This window comes from Stigmatopora nigra, chromosome 18, assembly GCF_051989575.1.
Source record: "Stigmatopora nigra isolate UIUO_SnigA chromosome 18, RoL_Snig_1.1, whole genome shotgun sequence".
Lineage (NCBI taxonomy): Eukaryota > Metazoa > Chordata > Actinopteri > Syngnathiformes > Syngnathidae > Stigmatopora > Stigmatopora nigra.
Genome location: NC_135525.1, coordinates 2027864 through 2054240, shown reverse-complemented (window position 1 = coordinate 2054240; position 26377 = coordinate 2027864). Strand labels below are relative to the sequence as shown.

Below are 26377 nucleotides of genomic sequence, written 5' to 3'. Positions count from 1 at the left end.
CAGCTTATGATCTTCTAGGCACTGTTGATCACTCTCATAGCCTTTTTGTCTGCTTACGTGCTTCCAGCGTATCACTCTCTATTACAGTATGCCAGGATGCTCTCCACAGTGGCTCCATAGAAGGTTACCAGAATCTTAGTGTCCAAGTTGTTCCTCCTGATTACCCTGAGGAACTGGTCATTTCTGGGCCTTCTTCACTACTGCCGTGGTGTTTATAGACCAGAAGAGCTTATCCTTCATGTGGACCCCCAAGGAATTTGAAGGACTTGACCCTGTCAATACACACTCCATTTATGAGGAGTGGGGCCAGATCTGTGCTGTCCAGGATTATTTCATTAGTTTTTGTTATGTTCAGTGTGAGATTGTTCACCGAGCACCATGAAGACAGTTTGTTGACCTCATCTCTGTAGGCCGACTAGTCCCCTCCTGAGATGAGTCCGACCACAGTGGTGTCATCGGCAAATTTGATGATGGAGTTAGACTGGTGGGTCGCTGTACAGTTGTATGTGTACAGGTAGTAGGACAGAAGAGGACTCAGTACACAACCTTGAGGGGAGCCAGTGCTCAGTGTAATGGAAGAAGAAATGTGGGGACCAAGTCTATCAGTTTGTGGTCTGTTGGTTAAGAAGTTCTTTATCCAACAGCAGATGGAAGATAGTCCAAGGTGGGTTTGTGAGCCAAAATGTCCAGCATTATTTTTTTGAAGGCTGAGCTACAGTCAATGAAAAGCATCCCCACCCATGGTGCCACAGTTGGCTCAGTGCTGTGTAGAGCTACCGCGATAGCGTCCTCTGTGGTCCTGTTTGCTCTATAAGCAAACTGGTGAGGGTCAACTGAGGGAGGGATTGTATTCCTTGTATGGCGGGCGACCAACTTTTCAAAGCATTTAATGATTACAGGTGTGAGTGCAACAAGCCTACGGTCATTCAGGCTATCAATGGTTGGTTTTTAGGGACAGGGATAATGGTAGCAGATTTCAGGCAGGATGGAATGATGGATTGTTGCAGGGAACGATTGAAAACACCTGCCAGCTGGTCAACACAGGGTTTGAGCAACTTCCCAGGTACACCATAGGGGCCAGCAGCCTTCCTGGTGTTCACAGACCTCATTACCATTCTTCATGTTCCTGAAGCTACTTTTGCAGAGTGGTGGGGATGTTGAGACTGGGTCTGGGTTTGTTAGTCTCAAAGCGGGCAAAGATACGGTTCAATTCCTCAGCTAGTGAGCCATCTGCGTTAACAGACACATTATTGTCATTGTAATTGGTAATGTATTCCCTGCCACATCTTCATTGGGTTATTTTCTGGTAAACGGTTCCTTAATTTTCCTTGTATATGATGCCTTGGCCTTTTTAATGCCTTCCTTCAGCTCTGCTCTGGTAGCGCTGTATTGTACCTTGTCCCCTGACCTGGATGCAGTGTTATGGCATTTGATGAGTGCCTTTGTCTCATTGGTCATCCAGGGTTTTTAGTTAGGAAAAACCTGTATCTGTTTATTAACAGTGACGTTGTGTGTGCAGTTTTGGAAGTAGGAAAGTACAGTGTCTGTGTAGTGCTGGAGGTTGTGGTGTTCAAAAAGTTCCAAGTTGGTGCGGGAAAAACCGTCCTGCAGCTGAGATAGGGCGTCCTCGGGCCATGTTTTTATTATCTTTTTTTGTGGCCTTGTTAGCCTAGGAGTGGAGTGTATGCTGGGGTGAAGGACAGGCAGAAATGGTCTGATCCAGCCAGGTGAGGGAGGGATGTGGCTCTATAAGCATGTTTGATATTAGATTAAACATGATCTAGAGTTGTATCTCCTCTGGTGTAACACTGTGCGTACTGGACAAACAGAACAGTCTTTAAACACACTTTGTTAAAGTCACCAGCGACAATAAAGACCCTATCGGTGTGGTCAAGCTGCTGTTTGTTTAGAGCCGTTAGCAGAAGACTAAGTGCCGTTCTGACGTTGGCGTCCGGAGAATATAGACGGCCATAACTATGACAACCGCTATCTCTAGGTAGATAAAATGACCTGCACCGTACCGCCAATAGCTCTAAATCCGGGGAACAGTGAGTGTTACTGATCCTACTGTTGCAGCACCATTCATTGTGTATGAACGCGCAAAGTCCCCTTCCTTTTCTTTTCCCTGATAATTCTTTCGAACGATCGTTTCGAAAAAGCGACCAGCTAGTTAGCTATACCGCAGCATCAGGGATTTGCGGGTGTAGCCATGTTTCCGTGATGAGAAAAATGTTGCAGTTCCTGACAAAGCTGTTGGTAGCAATCTGAAATTCCAAATAATCCATTTTGTAGGTGATGGATCTGGCGTTGGTCAAAAAGATACTTGGAAGCGATGCTCGGTGTGGTTGCATCCTTAGTCTAGCAGCTAGGCCCGCCTGGAGTCCGCGCTTTTGCCTTCTTTCCCTTCGCTGCCTCCGTCGTGCTCTGAGTGGGCTGACTATCCAGGGAGATCCCGGTGGTCTAGAGGTGTCCTCGGGGATATCTTAGTTCCGTTGGTAATCTTTTGTGAAGGATATATCGTATCTCCTCCTGAGAGTAATTATATCCTGGCGACTGTGGAAAAAGTTTGCCTCGCAGATGTTAGTAAATAACGATAAGATTGTGAAAACAAAACACCAAACTGGTGCATAGAGCCGCTGCACCTGTGCGCGCTACCATCTTGAATGATTTTAAGGTAATCCTCCTTCATTATCCCATTTACTTTCTGTAAAGCACTGTTGGGTTTATTCTGTATTACTATTATAAATATAGTTGTATTAAGTCATTTCTTTGTTAAATCACTCTCTTATTATTCTCAAAGTGTTGCGAGGTCATGAACTGCCGCCTAGTCCACTCTCACATGGACTTCTCCAAGGATTGTTGATCGGGCAAGGACTGGATATCTGCCATTTCCAGCAACGGAGCCCATAACAAAGATATTGTTTCTGCCACGTCCATAACACTCGTGACGCACTTCGGGTTTTTCCTTATGTAATTATTATATGATTCTTAGGTCAAGGAAGGCATAATTGTTGTAATCTAAATGTTGTTTAGGTCTAGTCTCCTGTTTTTGTTATTGGTAAAATACTTTGATTGTTATTGTAGTCCCAGATGTTGTTTTTACTCATACGTGATGGAATGATCAACAACTCTGTAAATTGTTTTGATTCATGGCAATAAGAGTCGTACGAAAACGTCTATTCGGTGAGACGTTCGGAAGTTGTAAGGAACTTGCTGACTCTCCCCTCGGAGGTATTACCTGTTGTTATCCATTTCTATTTAATTAAATGTCAATAATTGAATAAGATGTCTGCCTGCAGTTATTGATAACTACGGACGAAGGTAATTATTAATGAACCCAACAAGCACCAGCTTCATTTGTGGCAAAACAGCCCCACAGCATTATACTACCACCACCGTGCTTGACGGTAGGCATGATGTACCTGGGGTTAAAGGCTTCGCCTTTTCTCCTCCAGACATATTGCCAGGCATTGTGGCCAAACAGCTCGATTTTTGTTTCGTCTGACCACAGAACTTTCCTCTATATCTGAATACCTCTGATCAGCAGCAAACTTCAGTCAATCCTTAAGGTGCCTCTTTTGGAGAAAGGGCTTCTTGCATAGCAGCCTCTCAGTCCATGGAGATGGACGCAATACACAATACACGCTTGACTGTGGACACTGACACCTGTGTTCCAGCAGCTTCCAATTCTTGGCAGATCTGCTTTTTGGTGATTCTCGGTTGAATCTTCACCCTCCTGACCAATTTTCTCTTAGCAACAGGTTATGGCCTGCATTTTCTTCTTGATTGTGGTAGTGACAAAACAGTGCTATGCATTTTAAACTTACAAACCATTGGTATCACTGTTGCTCTTGGGACCTGCAGCTGCTTTGAAATGGCTCCAAGTGAATCTCCTGACTTGTTCAAGTCAAGGGTTTGCTTTCTCAGATCTATGCTGAGCTCCCTTGACTTTCCCATTGTAGCATTCAAGGGCGTTTGCTTTTAATGAGCCCTATTTCAATTGCCTCAGAGAAGTAACCAGCTGTAGCCACTCATAATCACTCACAAGAAGTTAAGAGGCCATGCTATGAAGCTCATTTCACTGACACAACTTTCTACGTCACCAACATTTCTAATTCATGTTGCTCTATGTATATTTTTGAGCCAACATATTTGATCACTTTTTCTGCTAACCCATAATAGTCATAAAAGAACCAAAATTCATTAATGTTTTTTGTGACAAAAAAGTATCTGTTCCAATCATTCTATCCGAGAAAAATATGAGTTTTAGAAATAACTGGAAACTCAAGAGAGCCATGACATTGTTCTTCACGAGTATGTAAACTTTTGACCACGACTGTAAGGAGATCTTGATCTCAATGGGTTTATAGCTGGTTAAATAAGGTTGAATAAGGAAATAAAATGAAAAGCTTCCCACCCTCCGGGGTGCTGCCAAAATGTACTCCATAGTAACGACAACCAGCCATTTAAAATTACACCACAGTAACAAACTTCTTTGCTATGCTTAAAGCTATCCTGCAATTCAGGGTGCCCCACATCTGGTGCCCCTACTTTGCTGGGATAGGCAGTTCAGAAAATTAATGAATGAGTGAATACTTCGAACCCCAAGAGACAGTAGCAACACTATTGCATTTTGGGTAGACATGAAGTCCTCTAAAAACTTTACAGACTGATATTCTTATGCAGTGTTTTTGTTTTCTTGTATTCCAAGCAATGGTTGCTTTTGGAAGGATACTTTAATGTCCCTGCTATACTGAACAGAGGTAAACAAACTGAATGGCTGCTAGCTGGTGTGGGATGGTTTGCATTCATGGATTTAAATTGACAAACTGAGAAGTAGGGATTGATACCCAAAATTATAGTACATTATAAATTGCGTTTCCTTTCCTTATGAAATGTTCCTGTTTGTTTCTCATAGGACTGCAGGATGATGATGATGTGAAGTGGATGTTAAAGGGTTCCAATATGGTGAAGGTATGACTAATACAGGTATTCATTCTCGTATAAGCTGCTTTTGTCGGACAAAAAATGATGACTGCATCGTGGGTACGGCTTTTATGCGCAAAAAACATGACATGCACAAAACTGCAAGTTGACGCCGCCATGGCACGATGACTTCACGACAAAACGGCGCTGTGACGTCATGACGCAATGGCATCGTGGAGTCATGAGGCAATCGAATCATCGAGTCATTTTTTTCAAAATAGAGAAGAGATAAACAGATAAAACACTAAACAAAATTAATTTGGACGTCCAGGAATGAATTTAAAAAAAAACTGCTTGCCCCCGCGGGTCACAGCCATCTTACCTAGGGCGCCTCCGTCTAGGCCTAGTTAAATATGCTCTTACTAGCCAGACGTAAGAAGCCTTGAATTTGAATTGAAACAGAATTCCACTTTGATTTTTTCATTTTATTTTTTGTTCGAAAGAATTGAGATATTTTGACATTAGAAGCAATATGGTTGCCACAACATCTTACTTAAACTTCTGGTAAAAAAAAAAGTAGACTTTTTTCTTTTTTCAAATTGAATAATTTGAGATTTTCCATTGACAAAGTCACGTATATTAACTTATGATATTGACCCTAATAGGCTTTTAATTCATACAGTATCTCAGAAATACCACTTGTGATATTTTTTCTCATGATTTTGCCTTCAAAGTAACACATTTGTACTCCCTATTAAAATCATTAATATGGAGGTGAAAATTGGGAATCAGGGGTGTGGTTTATACGTGAGAAATTGTAAAATAAGTGTTAAGCCAACTTTAAGGGTGCAGCTTATACTCGTGGGCGCAAGCCTGTGTTCCAAGTGAACTTTTGTCCCAAAGTGTGACAAGGATGTGCTGAAAAGCATGCAATTGTAAAAGGTCATTTTTAAGTTGTAGTAAAATAATACTTATTTGCAAAAAAACAGTCGTAAAACAAAAAAACAAAAAAAAAAAAACAGTTTACAGTAATGTAGAACAGAGATTATCGTTAATCAAAAAACTGCCAAGTAGGATGAGTCCTATTATTTCTATCATACTGCATGTTGCGAGAAACAGACAACCAGGCACACTCACACCCGTACACAAAAAGGCATTATGAATGGATTGTGCAAGCTGTGCTTGTTTACAACAGAAATAAGAACTAATCAATGAATCCTTCCTTTGTAAAGATCCGATCGCCTCATTGGAAAAAGCAACGTACCCTGAAGCTACTTGAAGATGGTGTCACAGTTTGGTGCCAGTCCCGAAAAACTTTCCAACGAGCCAAGGAGCAACAATCCTGTAAGTTTTGTATTTTTACAATATATTAACTGAAAAACACTTGCATTTCATGACATTTCACCTAAAACAACATTAATACATAACTGATTTCTAATCCAAGTGATGGAGGACGCCCACAAGACGTGCGAGCAGCCTGCCATACGAGCATTTCGAGATCCGAGTAAAATTTCGAGCAAATAATTCTCTCTCTCTCTCTCTCTCTCTCTCTCTCTCTCTCTCTCTCTCTCTCTCTCTCTCTCTCTCTCTCTCTCTCTCTCTCTCTCTCTCTCTCTCTCTCTCTCTCTCTCTCTCTCTCTCTCTCTCTCTCTCTGTGTGTGTGTGTGTGTGTGTGTGTGTGTATGTATGTATGTATGTATATATATAAATATATATATATATATATATATATATATATATATATATATATATATATATATATATATATATATATATATATATATATATATATATATATATATATATATATATATATATATGTATATATGTATATATGTATATGTATATATATATATATATATATATATATATATATATATATATATATATATATATATATATATACACACACACACACTCACACACACACACACATATACACACAGTTTTGGTCAAAAGTTTACATACACTTGTGAAGAACATAATGTCATGGCTCTCTTGAGTTTCTCTGACTCAGATTTTTTTCCGATAGTGATTGGAACAGATACTTCTTTGTCACAAATACATTCTTGAAGTTTGGTTCTTTTATAACTTTATTATGGGTTAACAAAAAAACTGATCAAATCTGCTGGGTCATAAATGTCCATACAGTAACACAAAATAGCAATTAATAATAATAATAATCGGACATAGCCTTTGTCATCATTATTGACTCGACAAAAGCCCAATTGTCGTCATACCCAGAAACGGCATATAACGAAATTGGTAGATTTATAATTTTGGTGACTTAGAAGGTCTATGAAATGAGCTTCATAGCATGTCTTGTGAGTGAGTATGAGTCAAACGCTACAATGGGAAAGTCAAAGGACCTCAGCATGGATCTAACAAAGCGAATCCTTGACTTGAACAAGTCAGGAAACTTGGAGCCAGTTCAAAGCTGCTGCAGATTCAACCGAGAATCTCCAAAACGCAGATCTGCCAAGAATTAGTAGCTGCTGGAAACAAGGTGTCAGTGTCCACAGTCAATCGTGTTTTGCATATCCATGGACTTAGAGGCTGCCGTGCAAGAAGGAAGCCCTTGCTCTAAAAGTGGCACCTCAACGTTCGGCTGACGTTTGCTGCTGATCACATGGACAAAGATAAGACCTTCTGGAAGAAAGTTCTGTGGTCAGACGAAACAAAAATTGAGCTGTTTGGCCACAATGCGCAGCCATATGTTTGGAGGAGAAAAGGTGAGGCCTTTAATCCCAAGTACATCATGCCTACTGTTAGGTTCATTAATAATTATACTTTAACATAACTATAAAACAATACAAGGAAGACATCAATAACGGCACATCTCTAGTGTTATCTTGCAAAGAGAATCCACCCTGACTTCGTCCTCGTCACAGATGATTTTCTCGAGCAGCATTGTCTTCTGCCCATTTAAGGCCTCAAATCAAAACAATTACAAGGTTAACGATTCGATCTAATTGCATATGCAAAACACAACTGCAACAATAATCACATACCAGGCATTCATTAATAACAATTAGGGTCGGAACTCAAAAACAATTGGAAATTAAATAAACAAGCCCCCATTTGGCAAAACAATTCTATATCAGGCGAACCGAGCGAGTATTCCCGGAGGTTGATTGATAGCCACCCGCTGAATAAAAAAAATTTAAGCCTCATTCACAGATCTTCATTGCGATGTTGTATCTGGGGAAAGGGTTGAAGTGTATCTTCCAGTGAACAGTCCTCGGAGCGAGGACGCAAGCTGGAGCCAGCTGTCCTGGAGAGTGACCTCGAGCTTGCCCAGTCCCAAATTGAAGAAACTCTTTCACAAAAATGATTAAATGTGCACATATATAGTAGTATCCCAGAATAACCCCAACACCCACCGTCAAGCACGGTGGTGGTAGTATTATGCTGTGGGGCTGTTTTGCTACCAATGAAACTGGTGCTTTACAGAGAGTAAATAAAATAATGAAGGAGGATTACCTTCAAATTCTTCAAGAAAACCTAAAGTCATCAGCCCTAAGATTGGGTCTTGGGTGCAGTTGGGTGTTCCAACAGGACAATGACCCCAAACACACAAAAATGTTAATGGCATGGATAAATCAGGCTAGAGTTAATGTTTTCGAATGGCCTTCCCAAAGTCCTGACCTAAACCCCATTGAGAACTTGTGGACAATGCTGAAGAAACAAGTCCATGTTAGAAAGCCATAAAATTTTACTGAACTGCACCATTTCTGTCAAGAGGAGTGGTCAAAGATTCAACCAGAAGCTTGCCAGAAGCTTCTGGATGGCTTCTGGGACATGATCACTTTTTTGTTCACCCATAATCAAGTCATAAAAGATCCAAACATCATGAATGTTTTTTTTGTGACAAAGAAGCATCTGTTCCAATCACTCGAGAGAAAAATCTGAGTTGTAAAAATAACTGGAAACTCAAGAGAGCCATGACATTAAGTTCTTCACAAGTTTATGTAAAATTTTGACCACAACTGTATACAGTGTTCCCCCGCTACTTCGCGCTTCAGTTAACGCGGACGCAGAGCTTCGCAGATTTTTTTTGGGAAAAAAAATACAAATATTACATTGAAACAACATATTTTACAGATTTTTTTTGTTATTCCATGAATTTCACTCTCTCTACCCGAATTCTACATGGTATACTGTATAAGAGGGGTAAAAAAATAAACAAATAAAATAAATAAATAAATAAAAAATTGGAATTAAATTCAAATTAAGCATTTTGAAAGGGGAATCCCTACTTCGCAGAAATGCACGTATCGTGGGTGGTCCCGGTCCCCATTAACCGCGATAAGCGAGGGAACATATACACTCACATACACACATCTACACACATAAATACACCGTGGTTGCCATGTATGTAAGAGAGAATCTTTAAACATCGATAGTGGTTGTTTTGAGACGGACAATTAGAGGCCAGTAGAGTGTAGCAAGGTTCAAAAATCAGAATCAATGCATCGGCGATGATATTTTCAAAATATAATAGCGGATTTGGAAATGCATTTACTTTTTGAGGGATTTCGTGAATTGGATTTTTTTTGTATCTCGAAGCACTCGTTTGCTTATGTGAAATATATTTGCATGCTTATATATATAATCTTGCACCCATTTCACTATGATATATTAAAGGTTACTAGAATAGAATATTAATTTACACCTATTGGTTAAAATGTGCACTACACCTTTTGCACTCCACCTCCTTCATTTGTATTGACGCCTCCCATTTTTATGACTTGTCTTATCTCTAATAAAACCACCGTTGAAGCAACTTTTCAGCGGGAAACAGCCTTGAGTAGCTTGGAGAGTAGTCACACTCTCGGGCCTCTGATTTGTCCACTCCCCCGCCTCTGCAGACGCGGCCTTTAACTTTCATTCCATCCGCATCAGTGTGTGTTCCTGTGTTCGAGTTTATTTAAGTGTTGGCTGGTAGCCCCAACAGCTTATAAAGAGTTTTTGTAACTGCCCTCTTCTCACCTTCACATTTTAGTGCGTAAAGGGATGTGGTTGGGGAAGATTATAAAATACACAAAAAGTCAGCAAGGATAGGATTCTGCACCCCACGACTAACAAGATAACCACTGTGATAATGAATGAATCAAAAAGAACAAAGATAAAGAATTACTACACCAATTCATATGATAGCAGATACAAAAAAAACTTTTATATTGTGCTTTCTTCTTTTTTCTATGTCTCTTGCAACAAAAAAGTCTCCATCACAGAGGTGGAGTGCATATGTGTGGGCTGTCATTCAGAGACACTGCAGCAGACAATCAGTGCAGATCCCGAAGGAAGGTGCTTGACAGTAATCTTCAAAGGTTCACGAAAGAATCTGGATCTTCTCTGCCAGAGCCATGAAGATGCTGTTCATTGGACCCGTGGCATCCAGAGATTGCAAAGAAGGATTAATAATATGACCCAAAAGGAGAAATTCAATCAATATCCTTATATAAGTGTGGGCTTCTGTTCAGGTTTATGTACTTAATATTTTATTATGGATTGAACCATACATTTAAACTCATGATATCAATGCACCTCAATATGCCATGGTCATAATTTATTACATCACAATTCTATATAAAAAATATATTAAAAAAACTTTGTAATTAAAAGTTGTTTGTTTTTGCATTAGCTATGTAGTGCACACAAGGAAACGGTACACAATACAGAAACAGTATCCATGCTGTGTTGTTCAAGTCTCATCATTAGTAAAGTCAAGTATAATATATAGTTATGAGCAACTGAACTTAATCTATACATTGTTTATACATCTTTGGTAGTGAATTTTAAAAGAAGTGTACTGCTTACTATCACCGTAAATAATAAAAATAAAATAGAGCTGAAAATAGAGTTGAAAACAAATTTAAATTATATACAGTAATCCCTAGAATATCGAGGTTAATGTGGGCCAGACATGGCCGTGATAATAGAAAAACCGCGAAGTAGGGTCACCCCTATTAAAAAAATAAGAATAAAAAAAGTCCTAGTGGCAAGAGTGGCTTCTGGTTGCGCATTTCAGCATGGATTTTCACATTTTATGAACTTTGAATTAATAACAGTTTAAAAAAAATCACCTGGAAAAAGACGCTTTGTTGTGAAACTGCGAAAGTTGAACCGCGAAATGGCGAGAGATTACTAGGTATAACAGGAGCAACTAAATTAAAAGAATATCTAAGGAAATATAAAGAGAAATTAATGAAGAAGTAAATATATAAATAGACACAATGACAAATGAATCAAATTAATATAATAAATGAAATTTTAAACAGTGGGGTGTGGTTAGCATGTCGGCCTAACAGTTCTGGGGTCGAGGGTTTGGTCCCAGTTGAGTCCTGTTGGATGTTCTTCTCTTAGTTCTGAAAGATCTGGTGAAACAAGTGTTAACACAAATATAGGTAAGACATTACTAAAGCTTCCATGCCCAGTTCTCTTTATTGGCTCGAGAAAAGGCAAGATTCTCGTTCTGACTCCATTTCTTGTCTTCATTGCATCCACTCAAAGTGGGCGTTAACCTAAATATTTGTTAAGGATATCTAGATAGGTCAGGAATGATCAAATTAGTAAAAGCTTCACAACTGCCAGAACACAGCTGAATTTTTTATACAGCAAACACCCAGCGTTACCTGCTGTTTTTCACACATTGTTGTGAAGACTCTCTCCAGACACAACGATTAAATTAGTGGCTATCACTTTGGTACAGTAATTTTTTATAGCAAATAATTCACGACCGTCCTCACTGTGTGGAGTTTGCATATTGTGCCCAGGCTTCTGTGAGTTTTCCTGTGGTACTCCGGTTTCATCCCACATCCCAAAAACATGCTTGGCATGATTATTAAACACTCTAAATCTCTCATAGGTATCAGTGTGAGCGTAAGTGGTTGTCCATTTCTTTGCGCCCTGTGATTGGCCACCTATTCAGGGTGTCCTCTGCCTGGCGCCGATAGTTTGCTGTGATTTGCTCCAGCACCCCCCGTGACATTTGGCAAGTGTCCGTGCGTTATCCTATTGTGAGGACATTTGTGTGCATCATTTTGGGAATATTTTGAAGGAAATACAAAAGCAAATGGTTGCATCTGAAAGTCAGGGTTGAGGCGAAGCAAATAGAGCCAACCCGGGAGAAGAAATGTATCAAAATTTAAAACAAAATTAAAATTCATTTTAGTGTAAGGTTAGTTTAAACTCATTTTGAGTGTTTCTGCATCATAATCCAAGTTCATTTAAATTTGATTATTTTATGTTACGAGCGCATTGCCGTGCAAAAAGTCTCCACTCGCTGGTGCACCAACCTCGGTTTTTGTGCCATGGAGCACCACATACTTCTAGCAAATGGAAGGCCAGTGTGGTGTTGAGAGATGGGAAAGCAAGTCTGGCACGACAATACAAATAAATGATTAAATACCGGAAACAGAAAGTGTTCTGTATTTACACGACTATAAGGCGCACTAAAAAGTCTTAAATCTTCTCCAAATGGACAGGGTGCCTTATAATGCGAATCACCGTGTGTAAGCTCTAAAGCCTGACTGAGAACACTTCTTGCCGGCACGCTTCTTATATAGAGAGAAGGCGGACGTGGGTGGGGTCAGACGCTAAAGGCACGCATGCGTTTATTGCAAAACAATTTCGGTTTGGTTTCTAAGGCCCCCCGAAGCAGCGGTGAAAAACCAAGTAACGAAAATGAACCCTAAGCCTGCCGTCATTCCCTTAGGCTTAACTAAAGCGTCGGGCTAGTTACGTCCCTATTAGCGAATGGTTTGTGGTCGCCTGGACAAACGTGTCTGCTTGCACTGTTGTTAAAGGCACTAACAACAGATGCTTGAAAACCGCTAGACATCGGCATCAACACAGCTTTAAGAAAGGTGGCAGGCAGCACCAGGCTGTTACGCTAGCTACTATTTGAATTGTCCGTTGACGAATTGTCCGTTGACAAATTGTCCGTTGACGAACTGTCCGTTGACGAATTGTCCGCTGACGAATTGTCCGTTGACGAATTGTCCGTTGACGAATTGTCCGTTGACGAATTGTCCGTTGACGAATTGTCCGTTGACAAATTGTCCGTTGACAAATTGTCCGTTGACGAATTGTCCGTTGACGAATTGTCCGTTGACGAATTGTCCGTTGACAAAATGTGGGGTCGACGAACTGTCTGTTCGACCAAGTGTCCGGCGACGAATTGTCTGTCGACGAAATGTCCGGTCACGGTGTATTCTTGTTTATTTGGAACACATACTTTCGAATACTATATTATCCTTTATTCATTCATTTTCTGTATCGCTTAACCTCTCAAGGGTCGGGGGGGGGGGGGGTATTCTTGGAGCCTATCCCACCCGACTTTGGGCACCAGGCCGGGATCACCTAGAATTGGTGGCCAGCCAATTGCAGGGCACACTGACATGCATACCTACAGCCAATTTAAAGTGTTCAACTATGCGTTGCATGGTTTCGGGATAAGGGAGGAAAACCTGAGTACCCAGAGAAAACCATCAGAAGCAAACATGCAAACTCCACGAAGGAAGGTCTGGACCTGGAATGGAAACCTCGATCTCTGAACTGTGAGGCCGAAGCACGAACCTCCGGTTCGCCCCTACCATTTTCCCCTATGTGGAAAATAATTTTACCAGATTGTGACAAGATCCTTAATACATTTGTTACCTGGATCCAGGCTGAGCTGAGTTGGGCTGATCAGAATCATGATGATAAGATGAGCTATGAAGAAGTGCAGTTATTGCTACAAATGATCAATATTGATTTGAATGATCAATATGCCCGGGAACTTTTCCAAGTGTGTAACTGACACGTTTAATATTATTTCTATTTTTTTTAATGAACACAATTATTAACATTTACATATTGTATTGTACTCTCTCTTGGACAGAAATGTGATAACTCATCTGATGGCCTATTAGAACATAAGGAAATTGAACTATTCTGTAGAGAATTGCTGCGGAGACCTGAGCTGGATGCCGTCTTTATGCTCTATTCTTCCAACGGATGTGTCCTGTCAGCTGCAGATCTGCAGCATTTCCTCAATGATCAAGCAGAGGATTCTTCATTCATACATGCCCAAAGCCTAATTATCACCTATGAACTTAATGAATGGGGTATGCTTTTAAACTTTTACTTTCAGTCATCCATGTTGCATTTATGAACTCTGGTAAATTTCACTGATTATATAAATTACTAATTAACAATGATTACACATCTTTATGAACAATTAAATAACTCACAGTTTCAACCATATAACATTGATTCAACTACTAGTTGCCGTAATTTCCGTGCAAAAGAGTGCAGTTGATTATGAACTACTGCTGAATCATTTTCCATACCGCGCATCCTCAAAAGGGTTTTCGAGCGAAAGGCAGACTACACCCTAGATTGGTCGCCAGTCAGTCATAGGGCTCACAGAAAGACAAACGACCATCTGCTCTCCCAATCATACCGCACCAAGCGGGAATCGAGTCTGCGCTTACCCGCATCAAAGTCAGGCGAGTGAACCTGCACACCACGAGGCCGCTATCACAATCTTGATTCTTTACTTTTCCAAACCTCACAAGGTTCATGGAGCCTATCCCAACCATGTAGGGCAGTGGTTTTCAAAGTGGGCGGTACCGCCCCCCGGGGGGTGGTGTGAACTTTCAGGGGGGCGCTGACGAATAAACAGGCGAATGGGGGGCGTTGAAATAGTGAAGGGGGCGATGGAGCAATTACAGTAAAATGTGACGTTGGTGTTTGTAGAAAGACCGGAAAAATTGATTGTCTGTAATAAAAAGTCGTCAAAAAACAAGCTTTATTGAAACAAGAAACGTTGTCTGCTCGAGCGCTCACGAGCAGCGCGCATATACCGTATATCACTAATTGTCGCGAGTTTATTGTCGATGCAGGCGACTGGGGAAACCACCACCATCCAGTCAGCCGCAGAGGAGCACACAATAGCGCGCCGGCAACGCTTAACCACAGACGTATGCGCACAGCGACCGGCTTAATGCATCAGCTATCAGTTTTTATGATTCGAGGTGAACTGCGCATTGGTCTATTAAAAGAAACGAAATTAGTGAATAATATCTGAGGCGCCTGTCTTCTATTTATTTAAGCTTCGTTCGTTGGAAAGGGGTAAAGAGGGGGGCGTTGGCATTTTGGCCCGGCGGTGAAGGGGGCGGTGGCCAAAAAAGTTTGAAAATCACTGATGTAGGGGAACTAAGCGACGGACACCCTGAATCGCTGGACAGCCAATCGCAGGGCACATATACATGGACAACCATTCATGCTCAAACTTCTACGAAGGGTTGAGCTGGATGATGTGACAATTTTTTTTATTACGATTAAAAAAAGATCATTCGATATGGATAATTAACAGGATAACTATTACATCTTTTTTGTTTCAAATTTGAAACTTGTGGCCTCTTTATTGTCCTTTTGTGTTCATGCTCTATTGCTAAAATGCTAAAAGCACGTTTCCCCATCATCCTCTTCTTCCTAAATGTTGGTCTGGAAACTAGTGTTCATCTCGCATCAGCGCACTCATTCTCTGTGGTAGTCGGGTGGTGTAATTACAGTTTAAATTTGAATTTTCATCAAAAGTTTTTAACATTATCGTTAACAAAAAATATTTTCCCCAGCTCAACATAAAATGCTTAACCAACCTACGCTGCATGTTTTTGTGACGTTGGACGAAACCGGAGTACCCGGTGAAAACCTATGCATCCCAGAGGAGAACATGCAAACTCCACACAGTGAGGACCGACCTGGAATCAAACTATCAATTACAGAGCTATAGACCTGGAATAATACAATATCCAATGAAATAAACAAGGAGTATAAAGTTGAAAGAAAAACTAGAACAGAAAATAACTAAACTCTTCCATTTACCAAATTTACCAACAAACCTATAAGAAATTGCACAGTGAACACCAGACCATACTTTTAATTGCGTAGCTAAGTCTTTGATTCCGTTTAAAGCACCATAACTTATGCTTTCCATGAAGAGCTGTATTATTAGGAATTAAATTACAGAATATATCAACAGACATAGAACACATAAGACCTTGAATTGAATTTAATGCTTTTATTGTCATTACACAAGTATAATCAGATTTAAAGCTTTCACAAATAAACAAACATACAAATAATCAATCAACAAATAATAAATAAATAATTAACAAATAATAAATAAATAATCATCAAATAATAAATAAATAATCAATAAATACGTTATAAATAATAAATAGTCCAAGTGAGATCAGCAGAGCGGAGCGGCCTTGTCCCGTCTGAAGTCCAGGATGAGTTCCATGGTTTAGAGACTCTCAAGTTGTTGAGAATGCACCACTTGCTCAGTCTTTGAAGTGAACAACAAACTAACAAACATAGATAATCAACATAAAGTAATCATAAATAAATAATCAATTAATAAGTAATCATAAATAAATAATTAATTAATAAGTAATAGATAAAAAAATAGTCAACAAAGTAAGTAGTATAGTTCAAGATTTCCCCAACTTTTTTTGAGCTGCGGCACACTTTTTGCATTGAAAAATCTCAAGGCACACCATAGCATACAATCTTTAAAACTAACGATATTAACATTATTAAGTCGTTCTCATCTACGTTTTATTATCAGGTATTAAATAACCCTCCCAAATTTTTCCAAAATCTATTTTTTTCACACCAATCTTACGCCAGCAAAGTTGATGTCCGCAGATCCCGAACAGCTTTCACTTACACTTATGTTAAAATAGTTAATGCAACATTTTTAACCATATTTTATTTTTTGACTTTATCCCAATATTACGAAAAATGTAATGTGCTCCCAGAGACTTTACAACTTCAAATGTTGATGCGCGTTAAACCCCAAAACTTCCTGTGTTCCGGGCGGCCCGGTGGGGCAAGTGGTTAGCGCATCGGCCTCACAGCTATGGGGTCCTCGGTTCAAATCCAGGTCATGTCTATGTAACCCTATCTATGTAACGTTTGCATGATCTGTCTGGGTCCGGGTTTCCTCCGGATACTCCGGTTTCCTTCCACATTCCAAAAACATGCATGGTAGGCTGATTGGACACTCTAAATCGCCCCTAGGTATGGGTGTGAGTGTGCATGGTTGTCTGTCTCCTTGTGCCCTACCATTGGCTGGCCACCGATTCTGGGAGTCCCCCGTCTCTGACCCAGAGTCAGCATGGATCGGCTCCAGCACCCCCACGACCATGAGGATAAAGCAGTTCAGAAAATGAGATGAGATGAGATGAGTAATGTGCTCACAAGACTTTAGGTCACCAAGAGTTGATACCCTTGAAACCAAACAACTTCCGGTTCACGTATCGTAAAAACCTAGCATTACGAGCTGCTTTGTGCTCAAACAGACTTAACATGGACAAAATTTGATATAATATTACGATTTGAATATTGTTATTGTACTATATATTATTTCATATTTCAATTTTAACCTTGTAACCGGGAGAATTTTATATTATTTTATTTTACTAGATTACGTTTACAGACATCTGTGTTATGATCCTCACTTGGTGGCTTCAACTTTTGCGGCTTCACTGAATCGCAGATTTTTTCTCGAAAAAAGTTAATAAAAAGTGAAAATACATGCTTATACGTGCAAGCGGAAGCCGGACACTTGGCTTCCGCTTGCCACTCGGAAAATGGTAGAAGACAGAGGACTTCGCACGACAAAAAAGTCGCGGGAGCGGGGAGGTGGCCATCATTTTCATCCAAAAATAGAGCTTCCGGGCGGCCAGGAGATGCTGCAAGGGTCTATTGAAGTAGAAGTTTAAATTCCCTACCAATTTCCTACCAATCGGCCGATAATTTGACGGCCCATTCCCACGGCGTCAGCCGGAGCTTAGGCAGCCCATGCCCGCGGTGTCAGTTGGGGCTTCGACGGCCCCTACCTGGGGCATTGGACGGAGTTTCGGTGCCCTTTGCCCACAGCGTTGGCTGGGTGTTCGGCAGCCCCTACCCGCGGCGTCGGCCGAGACTTCGGCGGTCCGTGTCTGGAGCGTTGGCCGGGCCGTCGGTGACCCGTGTCCGTTTTAATTGCATTTGAATATTTCTTTATACATTCCTTTTTACTTTACTTTGTACTTTTTACTTTCTTTACTTTCTTTTCTGAACCACTTTATCCACTTTATCACTTGTGAGGGGTGCTGAAGCCTATCCCTGCTGACTTTGGGCCAGGGGCAGGGGACACCCTGTATCGGTGGCCAGCTGATCGCAGGGCACAAGGAGACGGACAGCCATGCACACTCAGACCCATACCTAGGGGCAATTTTAGAGTGTCCCATCAGCCTACAATGCATATTTTTGGGATGTGGGAAGAAAACAGAGTACTCAGAATGAACCCACGCAAGCGCAGGGAGAATATGCAATTTCACCACAGGTGGACCGACCTGGATTTGAACCCAGAACCCCATAGCTGTGAGGCCGACGCACAAACCACTCATCAGCCGGGCTGCCCATTCATAGATATTAATAATTACATTTTATTATTATCAAATCATTTATGTGTGGTAGACATGCACCTGCTCATGGAAGGTCTGATACTAGTGTGTGCCCATAGCGAGCAATGATGATGTTGGTCACACTGGTACTCAGCGTGCTCAGGGAGGTTGTCTTTCTGCCCAGATAAACAAAAAATTAGAGGGAACATTGCTCGTATGTCTCAGTACCACTACTTTCAAACACCGAAATTGTTCAAGGATAAATGAGAGAGTCCTTGAATGACTTTAATTGGGAAAGACACACTAAATAAAATATCATTTACCAATAAATGGCTCGGTAGCCAAGTGTTCCGTGGTTAACGCGTCGGCCTCACAGTCCTGGGGCCGTGGGTTCGATCCCAGCTCGGACGGTCTGTAAGGAGTTTGCCTGTTCTCCCCAGACACAAGTAGGTTTTCTCTGGGTTCTTCCCACATCCTAAAACATGCATGAGAGGCTGGTTGGACACTTTAAATTGCCCCTAGGTATGCGTGTGAGCGTAAATGGGCGTCCGTCTCCTCTTGCCCTGCGTTTGATTGGCCACCAGGGTGCCCCCCTCCGCGGCCCCAAAGTAGGCTGGAATAGGCTCCAGCACCTCCCACGGCCCTTGTGAGATAAGTGGTTAAGAAAATGAATGTTTAAATTATATTTGTAAAATTAAATATGTAAAGAATCTTCCAATTGGAAGAATAACACAATGTAATAGGCTAGTGCTAAAGTTGAAAAAAGTATTGATTAAAAGAAAAACGCTGCTTCATTTTAAGTGTCAGTTCTGGATGTCCTTCCCCATTAATGTTAATTTCGACATTTTTTTTGTTTCTTTGAAATTATAGGTCATTCAGTGATTTAGTTATCAACCTGCTTCTAATTATGATAAGATAAAAGATAATGATGATCCATAAAATGTCTCAGTAGTTCACATATGTTTTCCATAAAATGTCTTAGTAGCTCAAATTTCTCAATTTTTTAAATTAGTTTTTCTTATACTAGACAAAAGAAAAAAAAAGTTTGATATAGGCCGACTTATTAGCTGCTAATTAAATGCTAATTTGAATTCAACAATTGAACACAAAGCGCTGAATATTAGACCACAAGCCTAGGGAGAACATAGACACTCCGCATAGGAGGACCTACCTGGGTTTGAACCCAGGACCCCCGAACTGTGAGGGCGACAGGCTAACCACCCATCCGCCGGGGTGCCTAATTTTAATTCAAATTAGTGAATAATTAATCAACAGTATCAGTGAGTCTCAGGTTCAGTCATGTGGTGGAGACTGGAAGGATGCCTACTCGCTGCAGGTTCAATCTCGTCCCGTAGCCTAGACAGAGGAACAATCACAGCGGCTGATTCAACTGTAGGTCAGAATGACACATAACAATGCAATGTTTTCAAATTAAATGCTCACTTGACATTTGTTTTCACTCTTGGACAGTGGCCCCAAATTTCGCCACACATTGTTTGCAATTTGTATGGGTCGAGGGCCCCTTGGTGATTTTGAGTGCGAATTATTGTCTCTCTCTGTGTGCTGTATGGCTGACTGTCAACCAGTCTGCAGTGTAGTCTGCCTATCGCCCAACGTCAGATGGGAAAAGTTTCATCAACCTCTGCAACCGTTGTGAAGATGAGCAGTTTGGACTATGATTGAATAATTCAAGTGACTTTCACTCATAGATTATGATTAATTCCTTTACAAACACCACTGACAACTCTTATCAACCTAAATTATGCTATCTTGTAATGTAAATAATATTTTTTTAAAAAGGCAATAACTTGCAGATTACACATTTGCTTAACTTAATCGTTACTGAGGATACTGGAAAATACTGCAAAATCCTTACCAAAGGCCCCGGTCAACACTTTTGACAAAAAACTTCACTTATTCCATGGCATCATGTTTTTGTCTTTTACAATTACAGCCCAGAGCAATCATTTGATGACACCCAATGGTTTCACGATGTACATGCTTTCCAAGGAGAATTCTGTGTTTAACCAGGAACATGCTTGGGTTTATCAAGACATGAAACAACCACTAGCGCACTATTTCATCTCCTCTTCCCACAATACATATTTGATGAAGGATCAGTTGACTGGTGAGAGTGGCATCGAGTCATATATCCGGTGAGAAAAAAAAGAAACCAATACAAAGACCTGAAAATTATTGTAATGATGATGAATGTAATAAAAATAAAAAAATTAAAAAATCAATAAAAAAAAAATAAACAAAAAAAAAAAAAAATATATATATATATATATATATATATATATATATATATATATAAATATATTCATTATTATTATTATTTTTATTTATTTATTATTAATACTATTATTATTACCACTATTGGTACATTGTTGGCACTTGTTGGCATCGGTGAGGAAACTTGCAGTCGCCGGATTGATGGCGCTCAAGAGGTGATGCGATGTTTCCATCGTGGCGGAGTGCTAACAAGGCTGAATATGTCAGTTAATGGGTCTTGCCTGGGATGGCGAACTTGTGGAGAAGCACTATCCAATTTCGTCATATGCAGCTGGGTATGATGACTATTAGGCTTTTTGTCAAGTCAATGATGACGACAATGCCTATGTCTGATATTTTTTTATATTTACAGTGTTCCCTCGCTTATCGCGGTTAATGGGGAGCGGACCCCCCCCCCGCAATAGCTGCGAATCCGCGAAGTAGGCGGGCCCCTTCAAAAATGCTTAAAGAAACGTGTAACACGTGCACAAAAGCACCACCAAGCAAAATGTATATGTATATGTACATATATGTATATATATATATATATGTATATATACATATACATATATATATATATATATATATATATATATATATATATATATATATATATATATATATATATATATATATATATATATATATATATATATATATATATATATATATATATATATATATATATATATATATATATATATATATATATATATATATATATATATATATATATCAGGAAAAAAATAAAGATACTAAATTAAAATTATAAATTACATCATTTTACAAGATGTGGAAACAAAATATTCAATTAGAATTAGTAATTGCATCATTTTACAAAATTTTAAAACACAAAGAATGCACGTATGCGCAAAGCATCATGGGCATAAACGCAAGCTGATTGGCCAGCTGAATACTCATTGAATACTTGACTCCCCATTGGCCCATTCACTACAGTAACCCAAGCTTTTCCCGATGCCCATTCTCAGTCCATCTCGTGCTTTACAGTACGCTTTTCGCCAAGCTAAAGCTAAGCGTAAAGTTTTGTGAGGCCCTTTCTGATGCCTCCCAAATGCTCTCTATCCCTTGGTGCATCTAGTGAACATACCACCTGCATTCTGATGTGGAATAAAACACCTGAATGAACAGCACATTAGCTTGGTGGTGCTATTGTGCACGTGTTATACGTTTCTTTAAGTGTTTTTGAAGGCGCACCCCTACTTCGCGGGAATTCACTTATCGCGGGTGGTCCCAGTCCCCATTAACCGCGATAACCGAGGGATTACTGTATACATACACACACATACATACACACATGTATACACACATACACACAAATATACACACACATGTATACACGTGCGCATACATGAATATACATGCATATGCATACATATAAAGTGGAGCAAATAAGTATTTAGTCAACCACCAATTGTGCAAGTTCCCTTACTTGAAAATATTAGTATATATATATATATATATATATCAAATTTTTTGGTTTTTAAATAATTTATTTGGTCATCTACAAACAAGCAACATTTCTGGCTGTCAAAGAGGTCTAACTTCTTCTAACGAGGTCTAATGGGGTAAAACATCTGTTTTAACTCATCAGTATAAAAGACAGCTGTCCACAACCTCAGTCTCTCACACTCCAAACTCCACTGTCGCCGAGATCAAAGAGCTGTCTAAGGACACCAGAGACAAAATGGTAGACCTGCAGAAGGCTGGGAAGACTGAATCTGCAATATGTAAAATGCTTGGTGTAAAGAAATCTGCTCTGTGAGCAATTGTTAAAAAATGGCAGACATACAAGACCACTGATAATCTCCCTTGATCTGGGCCTCTATGCAAGATCTCACTCTGTGGCATTAAAATGATAACAAGAACGTTGTGCAAAAATCCCAGAACCCCACGGGGGACCTAGTGAAAGATCTTCAAAGATCTGGGACCACAGTAACAAAGGCTACTGTCAGTAACACACTGGGACTCGAATTCTGCACTGCCAGATGGGTCCCTCTGCTAAAGCCAGTACACATCCAGGCCCGTCTGCAGTTCGCTGAGCTATAGTCCCTGAAAAGCATCCTCACGTAGTTCCTATGGTGCTCCAGGTGGCTCAGTGCTGTATGTAGAGCTATGGCTATGGCGTCCTCAGTGGACCTATTTGCTCTATAAGCAACTGAGGGAGGGATTGTATCCTTGATGTGGTGGGTTACCAACTTTTCAAAGAACTTTATGATCACAGGCACAAGTGCAACAGGCCTATAATAATTCAGGCTGTCATGGGTTGGCTTTTTAGAGACAGGTATAATGGTGGCAGATTTCAGGCAGGATGGGATGATGGATTGTTGCAGGGAACAATCGAAAATATTTGTGAAAACCCCAGTCAGCTGGACAGCAGAGGCTTTGAGCACCTTCCCAGGCATTCCGTCAGGGTCAGCAGCCTTCCTGGTGTTCACAGTCGGCAGTACCCGTTTCACTTAATGTTCCTGAGGCTTCAGTGTACTGCTGTGGTGGTGGACGTGTTGAGACACGGTCTGATTTGTCAGTCTCAAAGCGGGCAAAGAAACGGTTCAGTTTCTCTGCTAGTGAGGCATCTGCGTTAACAGACACGTTATTGTCATTGTAATTGGTAGTGTTTTGTGTTCCCTGCCACACCTTATTTGGGTTATTTTCTGTGAAGTCCTCCTCAATTTCCCTTGTATATGCTTCCTTGGCCTTTTTCATGCCTCTCTTCAGGTCTGCTCTGGCAGCGCTGTATTGTAGCTTGTCCCCTGACCTGAAGGCGATGTTATGGCATTTGATGAGTGCCTGTGTCTCACTGGTCATCCAGGGTTTTTAGTTAGGAAAAACCTGTATACGTTTATTGACAGTGAATATACTTGTATGTATTTCTCTCTATGACAAGGTATCAATGTATAAGTATAGGGAGATAGAAACAGTTGTTACCGTATTTTGCTGTTTAAATATCCTCCCATTTAAAATACCCGGGTATAATAAACGGCAGGGGTATATTAAATAGCGCACAAACGGTAAGGTACGATCCACTATACACTCCACAAGGTGCATCAGCGGTTTGCAGACTAAAACTACTTACTGCTCAGATGAAAACTATTTACTGCTCAATAAAGTGTGACTTGGAATTTTAATGAATTTTATCTATAATTATGTCCTTATGAACACTATACAAATCATGCCAAAAAAGCTGAGTTACCGTTTAATATACCCGGCTATATTAAACGGCAGGGGTATATTAAACGGCGTACAAACGGGAGGCTCATAAAAGCAAAAATCATTTAATATATCCGGTTACAATGGCGCACAAACGGGAGGCTCATAAAAGCAAAAATCATTTAATATATCCGGTTATATTTAACGATACAATACGGTAAGTAAGAAAGAGTAAGAGAAAGGGAGCTTGAGAAAGATTGAACAATTTAGAGAGTTAGGGAGGAAAGATAGATACATATATTTCTAAAATACCTGATCGTTTTTGCACTGAGGGGTTTGCCATTTAAATTCTTTATCCGTTACAATGACAATAGAAATTCTATTCTATATGGATTCTTACACATTTTTTGAACAATCTTGTTTTCTAAATTCAAAATAAATACAAAAACGTTGATCTTCTTTTTCACTTAACCTGATTAAGGTTCATGGGGTGCTGGATACTATCACAGCTAACTATGGGAAGTAGGCGTTGTATACCCTTAATTTAGATTGTTCAGTTATCCCACTATACATTTTATTGGGATTTTGGAGGAAACTAGAATATACAGGAAAACATACTAAATCACAGAGAGAACACAACCTCATCACAGGAAGGCCCGACCTTGAACCTTTAATCTCAGAATTTAATCCAGTTAGGGAATCTAATATATAGCTTTGTGTTTTAAGGAAGAGGCCATATTTTACTTTTGTACTTTTATTTTTGTACCTCTCCAGTTTCTTTGGTGCGGTATGAATGATTGTAATAAATCAAATGTTCAGTTAGTCAATAAAACTTGCATTGCTTTATTGTTTTACATTTAATCACCTTTTTTCAATTGGAAGATTACACTTTGTAACCTGTTTCATATTAGAGCCTTGAATCATGGTTGTCGCTCCGTGGAGTTGGATTGTTGGGATGGCGAAAATGGACAGCCAGTCATCTATCATGGCTACACGTTCACCTCCAAAGTGTCTTTTCTCGAAGTCATAAAGACTATTAATGAGTATGCATTCAAGGTAAGAGCAAAAATGAATAATCCACAAGCATGTATGTTTTGGGAATGTAGGTGGAGGGATTATGGTGAGTTAGAGCTTTCGCTTGTTTGTTTATGTTTTGTCCCTTGATTGGTATATGTATGAAATACAATAACATTCGCATTACCTTAATTTATAAAACAGCACATTATTTCAAAGTAGCACACCACCTTGTTGACTGAAAAAAGGCCGTGTAAGAGCATCCCGGAGATCCTACTATAATTATTAATTATTACTAACATTGACAAAAAAAATGTTGACATTCAAAAGCTACAAGATGGTTCAATATATTGAAGGAGAAACAAGGCACTTCTATAATTCCATCCAAAAAGTCTATTCTTTCATATCATATGATAGATTCTGAACACCAATGATCCTAGGAGTTATGTTGTCTGAGACTTTGTGCCCCTGATGTGGTCCCTCCTGGCAAACTGGTCCGAGGTAAGGATCCAGACAAAGAATGACTCAGAAGACCTCTTATGATGAAAATCACAATTAAACAGCATTTTTCCCCTCACCCGAACGCGGTTCACCGGTGCCCCAATGTGGAGCCAGGCCCGGGGCAGGATGGCAAGCACCTGGTGACCAGCCATGCACTCATGGGGCCCAACCACGCACAGGCCCAAGAAACTACATTGGGTTTCCTTCCCATTGGCTCAACTGTCAGGTGCGATGACAGTTGGGCGGCAGCCAAAGTAAAGACCCTTGGTGGTTTGATCCCGGGCTGCAGAATCTGGCTCTTAGGATATAGAATGTGGTAGGGAAGAGGTTGATAGGTTCCTATTCGATGTAATTGGGCTCACCTCTACACACAGGTCGGGCTCTGGTACCACTTCTCTCAAGCAGGGTTGGACTATTTTTCTCTGGAGTTGCAGAAGGATGCTGATAGATCTGAAAATACAACTTCAGGAGCAGGTTAAGAAAGAGTGAGATCAATTTAATAGGAAATAGGATTACCAAACTGCAAAGTGGAGAGAGAGAGGTCTAACAGTGGAGTCCTGTTCAGCAAAATGTTCTTGCAGCTCTCTGGCGAATGAACAGTGAGTTTGTCTTTATATAGGAAAACAGGGCATAGTATGGTTTCTATGACAACGACCAAACTGGGCAAAGTCGGATTAATCAGTGACAGGTCTCCATGGCAACGGCCAAACTTTGGGCGAAGGCAGATTGATCAGTGGCAAGTCTCCATGGCAACGGCCAAACTTTGGGAAAAGTCCGGTTCATCAGTGTGAAGTCTCCATGAAAACGACCAAACCCGGAGCAAGTTTCTTATGACAATCATGTTTCTATACTTACAAAAACAAACAATATGAACAAACAATTGCCAAGCGACTTTGACATTTTATCTTACAATATTATCTTACAGATGCTTTACTTCCACTTCCGACAGAGCTTCTCTCATGTGAGGCGGGGGACATTGAGTGGACCATTTTTCGCACCTAAATTGCAATTGCACCATCACCACAGTGTATAGTGGGTAACAA

At 40.2% G+C, this 26377-nt stretch overlaps 1 protein-coding gene across 3 annotated transcripts in view; it reads left to right on the top strand.

Moving 5' to 3' along the window:
* LOC144211535 (1-phosphatidylinositol 4,5-bisphosphate phosphodiesterase delta-3-A-like) overlaps positions 1-26377 on the top strand; it is a 71460-nt gene that overhangs the window by 5497 nt on the left and 39586 nt on the right. For all 3 annotated transcript variants that reach the window (XR_013329620.1, XM_077738885.1, XM_077738883.1), the window contains 7 exons: positions 4919-4974; positions 6159-6270; positions 10152-10380; positions 13591-13720; positions 13814-14039; positions 20332-20533; positions 24731-24875. Coding sequence is in view for 2 of the 3 variants with exons in the window: in XM_077738883.1 (XP_077595009.1) it covers positions 4919-4974; positions 6159-6270; positions 10152-10380; positions 13591-13720; positions 13814-14039; positions 20332-20533; positions 24731-24875 (1100 nt within the window). In the remaining variant the exon portion in view is untranslated. The remainder of the gene's footprint in view (positions 1-4918; positions 4975-6158; positions 6271-10151; positions 10381-13590; positions 13721-13813; positions 14040-20331; positions 20534-24730; positions 24876-26377) is intronic.